This window comes from Pinus tabuliformis, chromosome J (assembly GCF_031772625.1).
Source record: "Pinus tabuliformis cultivar Carrire ecotype Pingquan chromosome J, CPIR1, whole genome shotgun sequence".
Classification (NCBI taxonomy): Eukaryota; Viridiplantae; Streptophyta; class Pinopsida; order Pinales; family Pinaceae; genus Pinus; species Pinus tabuliformis.
The window spans coordinates 55,425,438-55,436,802 of record NC_142295.1 but is presented as its reverse complement, the minus strand read 5'-3'; the positions used below and the strand labels follow the sequence as shown (position 1 = coordinate 55,436,802).

Here is an 11,365-nt window from a genome sequence, read left to right as displayed (position 1 = left end):
CAGCAAAGATAGAAGCCAAAAGGGCATATAGATCTAAAACTAGGAGCGAAAGGGTTTTTCACAGTGATATTTGCAAACCTAGAAGATAAGGAAAGAACATTTGAAGAAGGACCAGACTTTATAAACAATGTCGGCTTGTTCATGAGACATTGGGAAGAAAGATATAACCCGGACAATGAGAAAATGCTAGCAGCACCCATTTGGGTCAGATTATTTGGCTTACTAGTGGAGTTCTGGGACCCTGACATTTTGGAAGGGACCGGTAATACAATTGGGACCTTCATCAAAGTAGTTGAGTCAACAAAAAGAGGGAAGTACACATCTTATGCAAGGATATTCATCTATATGTATATAGCAGAGCCACTGCCTGAATATATAGAGCTAGAATACCATGATGAGATATGGAAACAACCAATGGATTATGAACACATACCTTTCAGGTGCAGAAGGTGCCATGAATACGAGCATCTTTACAAGCAGTGCCCTTTAAACAAAGAAGAGGAAATATCAAGAAAATAAGAAGAATAACAAAGGAGGGCAGAGAGAGCAGATGTCGGGGAAATGAGCTTCCAAGAGGTCCATAGGAGGAAAAAATCAGGCAAGGAAGGAATAAGGATACAACAACAAGCGAAACCTGTAATAGCTGAAAGTCAAAATAAATTTCAGGCCCTATAGGAGGATGAAGAAGAGAACGCAGGAAAAATGATTGAAGAAGATGACAATGAGAATGAGCCAATGGAAATTATTAAAGAGACAAAGGATAATAACATAGTTCACATCAGGGAGGCCGAAGAAGGGGTAGGGGAAAGCCTGGAGATAACAATAGAGCAAGCCCAGACAGGGATAGAATCAAAAAAGGACAGTGGGAATGAGGAGGAAAGAATCATGAGGAAATTGATACAAGAATGGAAAAATCTTGATGAGAGATTTATCCTGGAAACTCAGAAACAATTATATAAAGAAACATTCCAAAAATACAAGGAGAAGAAAGGCAGCACCTTGGAAAACCAAATAGACCAAACAGGGGCACAAGCAAGCCACAACTTGGGAATGGACAGTACTGGCAAGGGGGGCAGAAAGAGAGGCAGAAGAACACTAAATGAGACTATACAAGCGGTAGGAGAAATCCTGGTCAACTCAGGTAGGGTTATACCCCTATCAGAGGTATTCCAACAACCACCAAAGAAGTTTTAAATGATAATCACAAGTTGGAATATTAGGGGCCTCAATAGTAAAGGAAAGCAGAGGTATTTAAAAAAGAGGTTGAAGAAAGACAAACCTGGTATCATGATAATCCAAGAGATGAAAATTAGCTCGCAACAATTGGAAGGAATAATTAAAAAACTAAAAATGCAATATGAGGTAATGGGCCAAGATGCGAGTGGTACAGCAGGGGGCCTAGCGATCATATGGAATCCTGAGGAGATAATATTTGAAAACTGGATAAGCCTCCCTAGAATCCTCACTGGACTGTTCAGAATAGTAGCATCAGCGGAGAGGATCCTCATTTCAAGAGTCTATGGACCACACATACCAAGAGAACAAGAAAATTTTCTTAAGAACGTGCAAGCTGCTAGAAGGATTTCCCCTGGAACACCCTGGATAGTAGGAGGAGATTTTAATATGATTAGAACTGCAGATGAAAAGAAAGGTGGTATAAGAAGACTAGATCAAAATATGGAGGCATTTAATGAGATGATTACAGAACAGAGGCTAGTTGATATTCCAACAATTAACGGTATTTATACATGGAACAATCGAAGAGGGGTAATAAATCAAATAGCTTCTAGATTAGACAGATTCCTTTTATCGGAACAAATTATGAACCAGGATGTTTTTGTGGAAGAAAAAATAATGCCGGCAATAGGCTCAAATCATTGGCTAATCAGGCTGGAAATAGATATCAAGAAAAATTCAGGTTTGAGGCCTTTTGGCTTAGGAACCCTCAATTCTTACTAAAAACAAAGGAATGGTGGACTCAAAGTACACTAAAAGGAAAAGGGAAGATGCATACCTTCCAGCTAAAACTCAAAGAATTGAAAGGTAAAATAAAGAAATGGAATAAAGAAGAGTTTGGGAATATACTGGAGGAGAAACATAAACTAGAAAAAGAAATGGAAGAAATACAACAAAGAATAATTACAGAAGGACAAACGGAGGAAAGATGTAAAGAAGAAGGAGTAATAATAAGTCAACTAGAAGAGCGGAGGAAACAGAAGGAGATCCTGTGGAAACAAAAATCCAAGGTCAACTGGTTACGGGAAGGAGAAAGAAACACCAAATTCTTTCACCAAGCTATGATACAGCACAAACAAAGGAATAGGATTTTCTCCATTAAAAATGAAGAAGGGGAAAGGATAATAGAACAAGAAGGAATTGAGAAAGTATTAGTTGAACATCACAAAGAAATTCTGACAGAACCACAAAATGATCGTACAGCAGCTATAGAGCGCATATGTAATGAAATCCCTAAAATAGTAACAGAAGAGCAGAACAAGGCCCTGATGAGAGCAGCTACTCTTGAGGAAGTGGAAGAAATTGTGAAGAGTATGAATAAAGGCAAAGCACCAGGACCTGATGGATACACGATGGAGTTTTACCAAGCAGGATGGCATTTTCTAGGTAAGGAGATCCTAGAGGTAGTAGAAGAATCCCGCATGAAACAAAAGGTATGGCCAGCTATAAACTCGACCTTTTTTACTATGATCCCTAAAAATGCTAACTCTGAAAATGCCCAGGGTTTTTGCCCAATTGCCTTGTGTAATGTAATATACAAAATAATAGCCACTCTGATAGCAAAAAGATTAAAACCCCTTCTCTCTAGCATAATTTCTCTAGAACAAACAAGATTTGTAGAGGGAAGACAAATTCTTGATGGTTTAGTAGTAACACAAGAAGTGATACACTCTCTAAAAAAGAAGAAGCAGAAAGGAATGATGATAAAGCTTGATTTGTCAAAAGCCTATGATCGCTTGAGTTGGAAATATCTCAAGAAAGTCCTGGAGACCTTCGGTTTCAGTAACAGATGGATAGAATGGGTGTACAGCATGATATCAACTCCTAATTTCTCAATTCTAATAAATGGGGTACCTACGACAACTTTCAATGCTACTAGAGGAATAAGGCAAGGGGACCCTTTATCTCCTTTCTTATTCATAATGGCAGCAGAAGGTCTAGGAAGATACTTTAAAAAGGAGCTGAGGGAAAGGAGAATTAAGGGCTTAAAGTTATGGGGAAACAATCTGCCCATAACCCATCAACAGTTTGTAGACGACATTATGCTATTCTGTGAGGTATCAATAAAAGAAGTAAGGAATATTAAAAGAATCCTGGACCTGTTTATGGAGGCATCGGGTATGGAAGTTAATAAGGAGAAATCATGTACTTTCATACTTAACACTATGGATTCCATCAAGACTCATCTAACCAGAACGCTAGGGTTCAGGCAGGGAGAACTTCCAACAAAATACTTGGGGATTCAGTTAGATACAAATCCCACAAGAATGGTAAACTGGCAGAAGACTATAGAAAAACTCAAGAACAAATTGGCAAGCTGGTCTTTTAGATCTCTGAATATAGCAGGCATAATAGTTCTTCTGAAGTCAGTCCTCCAAGAAATACCTGTTTACCCCTTATTTATCATGGCTGCTCCCAAAGAGGCGTGCACAAAAACAAAAGAAATTTTTAGAAAATTCATTTAGGGTGGACCAAATCAACAAAGGAAATGGGCTTTGGTCTCATGGAAAAGTTTAATAAAAAGAAAAGAGGAAGGGGGCCTTCGATTGAGAGACCCGGAGGTGCTAAACAAGGTGCTAGGAGCAAAACTATGGTGGTGGTGGATGAGGGGAGGAAATGACCTATGGAAGAAAATATGGACCCAGAAGTATAATATGCCTACAACAACGAATGAAATCCTCAGAATGGAAGAGACCCCGAAAGGTTCTACAATTCGAGAACTTGCAAGCTAGAACAAGAATATTATAAACAACCATGCCTTCTGGGAAATAAGAGGAGGAAGGAATGCTAGATTTTGGGAAGAGGGGTGGCAACAAAGAAATAAATTGATCAATATTCAAGCTCTGCAAAGTATACAACAAAAAGCACATAGGGAGAAGAGAAAACATGTAAGGGACTATTGGATAGAAGGAGAGACAGATGGAATATGGAGAATATGGAGAAAGCCAGAAGAATGGGATGAAAACATCAATCAAGAACAGCAAGGAATATATTTAAAAGAATTAGAATCAAGAAAAATAAAAGCCAGAACAGGGGAAGATATTCTCAGATGGGGAAAATCAACGAAAGGAACCTTTACAGTTAAGGAGGCCTACTATTTGACAAGGCATCAAGAGAGGGTGGAGGAAATAATAGAATGGAAAGCTATTTGGGATAGCAAATGGTGGCCGAAGATAGCCATATTTTCATGGCTAGTTGAAAGAGAAAGAATCTTAACATGGGATAAAATCCAAAAGAGAGGCTTCCTTGGGCCATCGAGGTGTAGTCTCTGCAATATAGAAACTGAAACCCAGGAACACATTTTGAACAACTGCTCATTTGCTCGGCATATATGGGAAGAGGTCAGGAATCTTTTTGGTAAATTAAATAGAGACCCCAGTGACATAAAAAAGACCATTTTTCAATGGATTAAAGAACAATTCCTTTATAAAGTGGTCAAGAGAGCTTGGAAACTGACAATGGGTTTTGTGATATGGCTCCTATGGAAGGAACGAAATCGAAGGATTTTCTTAGACAAAAATAATAAACCTGAAAGAATATGGAAAAGCATTCTAAACTCTATTAGAGAAACAGTTCTGGCTGAAGACTGGGAAAGCAAACCAAGAAGAAGGACAAATCGTAACAAAATTAAATCTGAAATTTGATATGATATACAAAGAAAGACGGCAAAGTACTCAGGTTCACTGCCCAGAGCAGTTCAGATACTTTTGACGGGGCCTCCAAAGGGAACCTAGGGAATGCAGGCTTTGGGGGCATCTTTAGAGATAGTGAGAAACACACCAGATGGGTGTACGTGGAATGGGGAGGTGAAATGACTAACAATGAAGCATAACTGTGGGCAGTGCATCAAGGGTTAAGGATAGCTGTAAGGAATAGCTACATGAACTTGGAGATAGAGGGGGATTCACAGGTGGTAGTAGAGATGCTCCGGAAACTCAATAATGGGAGAAACTGGGAGCAGATAGCTGGAAGCTGGAGGACAGTCGGGATTGTTCAAGATTTGGCGGAATTATTAAAGAGAATAGACTATAAAATTATCAATCATGTTAGAAGGAAGGGCAATAAGGCTGCAGACTTCCTTGCCAACTGGGGGAGTAACGAACAGGAAAGGAAAATTGATAACAGATGGCCTACAATAATGAATAATCCGAGATGGGAGGAACTGGCAACCATAATCAATCAAGACCATGATGAATCCACAAACCAATAATAATGATTGCAAGAGATCCCCGATCGAGGTGATTTCGACGGTGTACATAACAATTAATTCAAATCAGGTGAGAAGGAAGGAGATGACAGAGGAGGGTCAGGTAATTATGAATAGGGATAGAGGGATCATCAGAAGAGAGCGCATCTCAAGGAGGAACGCTGATGGAGTGGTGACGGAGGGAGGTGGGAATGACAGAATGTCAGAAATCAAACATGAGTATGACAGTACGAAGGAAGAATGAAAGGACGCAGGTGGTGAAGGAGGTAACAAGTGGCAAGTAGAACGGGCAAAGGAAGCAACGAGAAATCGGAAGAGATGAAGACATAAAAAGGAAAGGGGGATATAGGAAAGAAAATGTGAAAGGAAACAATAGAGAAATGGCGAAGAGGTAGGGTGGCGAGGGCTCGGACCAAGATAACAGGAGGACAGAGGAGCTGGAAAATTCAAACAGACAGTGCAGAAGGTAAGGGTCGAATGGCGACAAGAAGGAGGTCGAGAAACGATGGGAGTGAAGCCAATAGAGAATGAAGCAACCAGGAAAAGAAAGGAAAAGGAATAGCAGAAGAAGGAACGGCTGAGGAAATCTTAATTGTCCAGGAAGATTCAGAGGATGACATAGAGATGTTTGATTCAGACCAGGACAGAGGGGAGAAAGCACGAGAGAGGTTTAGGAGGGTAGCAAAGCCCGGGACGAATGACAAGCAGGAGATCAGGGAAGATGACGAATGGAGAGGTCAAGGGCGAGAAGGAGATCGTGACTTCGGCAGTGCCTCGGGCACGAAGAGTCTGGGAGGCAGAGGAAATTATAGGAATAGAGGAGGCACAGGAGGGAGACGGGGACAACGCAGAAGGGGAAGGGGAAGAGCAGGAAGCTACCAGGAAGAACATGCAACTACATCTGCTAGAAAATCCAGAAGATCTATAGGAAAAAAGATTTAGCTCGCGGAGAGAGCCTATTGTGAGAAAACCAACAAGGAGATTAGAAGGATAATACAGCAACTGGAAGAGGAAGCAACTCAGGGACAATCAGACTCTGAAATGGAAGACTGGGAATATCTCCTCCCGGATCCAGGAAACACGAGAGGCTGTATGACTCTGTATAAGCAGGCTCTACACGTATACTGGGTAATGAAAAGACTGCTAGCTAAGGCAATGGAGCAAGTAGCTATGGAAATGGCAAAGCTTTCTCAAGGAATTCCAAATCTAAGGAAAGAACTGAAGAACATCCAGATCACTCTGTTAATGCAGGACAAAAAAATGGATGAAATACAGCAGCAGATAAAGGACTGCTATCCAGACATCAAGAAAGAAGTGGAGCAGCAAACAAGCATGGCGGCGCAATAATGGAAGATATGTATATATGCTGGTTTCAAGAAGTTGTTAGATAGTAGAGTGGCATCTTTAGTTCCTTTTTGAAGTTTAGAATGCAGACACGAAAAAATAGAAGTCTTTATGACTGTTTAGTATATTTAGCTTGGACAAGAAGAATTAGGACTTTCTATTTTTGGATGTGTTACAGGGAAAAGTGTCTATTTAGAACTGCTCTATCCAACTAAGGTGTGACAACTGCCTTAGAAACACACAGAGAAAAGCTACTTATGTTTTTCCTTTATGAATTATAGATAGAGAGGAATAGAAAGACCAACCTCTGTCTTGCGCTAATCCTTTGATTCGATCCCTCTCTCCTTTGATAGTCCCCGGCTACCTACTCCCTTGCACGCCCAGCTTCACAAAGTACCTGTAAGATCACAGAAGCATAGCACTATACAAAGACATGGATCTATATTCATAAACAATCTAGGATCAGATGTAGATTGACCATACAAATATAACAAGCATCAATGATACAAAAGCATAGAAGAAAACTCAAAGAAACTTTGTTGGTAGCAAGTCGCTCTTGAACATGACTGTTATAGACATTTTTGTGCCCTACAACTCCGAGCATGAAATGTCCATAAACCAAGGGCTCCTAAGTCCCTAAAAGTGTTGTTCTAACCCCTAAAGGAACAACTTCAACAGATTACATCTTCTCCCAGAAGTTCTCCATGAAAAACTACTCAAAATTGGTCAAAACAGGATCATTGCAGCTGCTCCACTAGCTAAGTGCATTGCATCTCACCCAAATGCACTGTGAGGGTGCGTTGCATTTCAAAACTCCCTTCTGTGGGGTGCGATGGGCGAGAAACGACAAATGGCAATGTCATTCCGCGAGGTGGAGAGGTAATGGAAGCTTCCAGAATCTTCTCCTGTGACACTTGCCTCACTGAATTCGACCAAGGATGAGTAAGAGGCCCTCAGTATCCAAGTGGAAGCAAGAACTGACAGAGAGAAGACACTAATCAAATCACAAGCTCACTCATCCTCCTTACAGATATCTATATATGGATCCCTCATCCGAGAGATCCAGAGGCTGGAATTTTGCATATTCTAAGGAATTGTTGTTGGTTTCTAGAGACAAACATCAGATTGTTGGGTGATCTATGCTTTGTTTGAGGTGAAGAGGGGCTTCTTTGCTGGGAGGTTGATGCTGGGTCAGAACCACTGGTTGTAACTCCTCCTGGATCTTTTCTTGTTTATTAATAAAAGCTATTTGAGTTCTCCTCCATGCTTTTGTATCATTGATTCTTGTTACATTTGTATGGTCAATTTAAATCTGATCATAAGTTGTTTATGAATATAGATCCATGTCTTTGTATAGTGTTATGCTTCTGTGATCTTACAGGTACTTTGTGAAGTTGGGCGTGCAAGGGAGCAGGTAGCTGGAGACTATCAAAGAAGAGAGGGATTGAATCAAAGGATTAGCGCAAGACACAGGTTGGTTCTTTCTATTCCTCTCTATCTATAATTCATAAAGGAAATACAAAAGTAGCTTTTCTCTGTTTGTTTCTAAGGTAGCTATCACACCTTAGTGGGATAGAGTAGTTCTAAATAGACACTTTTCCCTATAACAAAATGGCGACTCCGCTGGGGAGATAATTAGTTTGTTTGTTTATCATTCTTTGTTGTTTGTTTCATAAACTTATAAGTAACATTCGAACTGCATTTGCCATAACAAATGCAAAGTAGATAACTGCTGCTTCAATCCATTCACTGGATATGTTTATGATTTAAACAACTGATTCACAAACTATCTGATTTCCCTTGTGATAGCTCTTAGATCCTCCTTAGATCTACCCTTGATTGTTGCATTACTGATTGCTTTTCACTCGGCCAAAAACCAAGGACTGAACTGCAAACTGTGACCGGGAACCTGGACAGGGTCTCGTTTCTGGCCCAGCGCATGTACTGTTCAGAGATTCTGAATTTCAGCACACTTCCCGAAGGAATAACCTGCGCTGCATTTTAGATTCTCTATGTTACAGGTGCGCTGATCAGACTAGCTCTGTGTAGATGTGGTTCTTGTGCTTCATTCTTTCAAGTTCTATCCCTGAATTTTGCTGCCTGTGATCAGTATATGTCTGTTTGAAACCCCTTTTCCTTGCTCTTATTCCGCCTCCTTTGTACAAAAGAACTGTAGATGTTTTTGTGTGTTTGTTGAGTCGTTTACAGTTTTCATTTGCAAAAGTAGCATAGTCGTACTGTCGTCCTTTGATTTGAATCTGTCGCAAGTGTCGATTTCGATAATAGGAGAAAGTTTGATTGCTGTTGATGGTCGATTATCCTGTTACTATTTCCTTTGGTCTGAATTTGTAATTTTCTAGTGTCAAGAACGAGTGTTCATTTCAAAATCGTAAGGTGTTGTAATCATCTCTATTTTTTATTTCGAAAAAGAGCTTGTTTATATTTGTCGCTTGAAAAGAAATTCAGATTTGTACATCAACTTTCTTTTTAGCATCAATACTAAGAAAGTCGAAAACAAATACATGCATGTGCATTTGCATATAGACAGTCTGTTTGGCTTGATTTAGGAAAGTGCATCTACAGTGTGCTCTTTGCTCTTTGTGAAAAGATCCTGTCTTTCTTTTCCCTAGTAGCTAGGATTTTCATTGCACAAAAGAGATAAAAAGTTTGTTTATCATCTTTAGATTGCATTTTAGGAATTAAATCTACATCTCGTGCTGAACCCGAAAGGCAAACTTCATAAACAAGATCAACTTAAAATAAATTCAATGAATCTAACAACGCTTTGGAACTTAACACACAACATTTAGAGGTCTAGGCTAGAGACGTATTCTAGCGTCGTAAAGCCTGGTAACTGTTGTCCTCACTGATGGTTGGGTGATTCCTCCACTTTGAGACGATAAGTGCCAGTATGGACTTGTGCTCCCACATACCGTCGAGTATATTTTGGGAGACCCCTATAGGCTTAAATCCTTTATCCATAGGAAGCCGTGTCTGCCGCCCTATCGATCGCAATGCACTGAACACAGCATTCGGGAAGATTGACTGCCGTACCGTAAAAAGTATTCTGTAGTTTTGCGATTGGTTTGGTACTCCCTCTACCTAGACCTCCAGAGCAGTCCATTTCATTCCTTTTCAGACTCCTTAATGGAAAAGGTCCATCTGAGCACTTGTCACTTCAGGCTCATTAAAAATCGAAGGCAACTAGAGTCATCTTTTATTTTTTCTCGACTCTTAAAAATTGAAAAAACAAGTTGTGTTAAAGCGTCTAAAAATTTATTTTAAACGGAATATTCATTACCCCTTTCCTACGTTGATCTTGGGTTGAGAAAATGGAGTCCACCAACCAAGGAATTCCCCTTGGAGGAAATCCTAGTCCCTTCTCCTCTTGGGGAGATGTTGGTGCACCCCATATGGCCACATTGTCGCTTCCAAGACTGACAACTGGTTTTCCTGTATGGCTCTTCTCAACCTCTGTCGTTCAGAACACCACTATTCCTGAACAATCGAATCAGCAATTAGACAAGTCCGGAGTTACCCACCAACCTTCTACTTCCTCTAATTCTTCCTCTCCTCCTTCCTCTTCGCTTGATGGGGCTGGTAAAGCCAAAAGTCAAGTTCCTAAGGAGAAGAAGGAAAAGAAGAAGAAAGAGAAGAAGAAGAAGGAGCCAAAAGCGAATGGGGGCAAACGAGTGTCATCTAACGAAAATCCACACACTGCACCGACCAGGCCTAAATCGCCATGTGTCATTTGCAAAGGAGACCACTTTCACAGAAATTTTCCTTGCATCCCTCGGATCTTAAGGGACTGGTCTCCTCGTTTGCACAACCCGGTGTCGTCAACCTCTAATGATCATGTTGAAACACACCGTCAACTAGTGAAAGTGAAGCCCCAGGACAAAAAGAAAAATATAGATTTCCTTGTAAACTGTGCGAAGGCGATCATGCCGTCCACTGTTGTCCCTTCTTAGACGAAGCTAAAAGAGTTTTGGATGATCGTTCGGTTTCACCGTTACGACTTCCTCCTGGATATAAAAAACTCTTGCCGAGTCCGTCACTAGTTGAAAATCCGGCTGACCCGCTCAGGTGGTCGGCCGAAGCATCTATCATTGAAGATGAACCATCTGAATCCATACCAGATGAAAGTCAAAAGGTCGAGGTGTTAGGATATTCCGACACATAGGATATAGTTAAGTTCAACTTGGTCTAGTATAGAGTTAGGTATAGAGTTAGGTAAAGTGTGTTTCTTTACCGTTGTACATTTTGTAACTTACAATCCGACGGTCACGATATGTAGTGATCCGATGGTTCATTCTCTCCTCAGTATTACCGACACTTGATCCGTGGCTTGACACCCGATTGGTCCATGAGTTCTATTTAAAGCGCATGGAGGGTCATTGTTCGGGTAATCCGTGCATGAGAGAAGCTTATGTAAATTTTCATTCTTTGATTAATAAATTGCCTATAGTACCCACGTTGGGACAGGCCGTGGACTGTTTCCCTCTTTGAGGGTTTTAACCACGTCAAAAATACTGGTGTATTGATCTGTGATCTGGTTGTGAGCGGTGTCCTTTTGGT

General features: G+C 40.6%; 1 protein-coding gene across 1 annotated transcript; it reads left to right on the top strand.

Annotated features, from left to right (window-relative positions):
- The first annotated feature begins 1,365 nt into the window (after window positions 1–1,365).
- Window positions 1,366–6,385, top strand: LOC149225473 (uncharacterized). Its single transcript, XM_089379943.1, has 3 exons — window positions 1,366–1,738; window positions 1,831–2,669; window positions 6,044–6,385. The coding sequence occupies exons 1-3, from the start codon at window positions 1,366–1,368 to the stop codon at window positions 6,383–6,385; spliced, it is 1,554 nt and encodes a 517-aa protein (XP_089236069.1).
- Window positions 6,386–11,365: the final 4,980 nt, after the last annotated feature.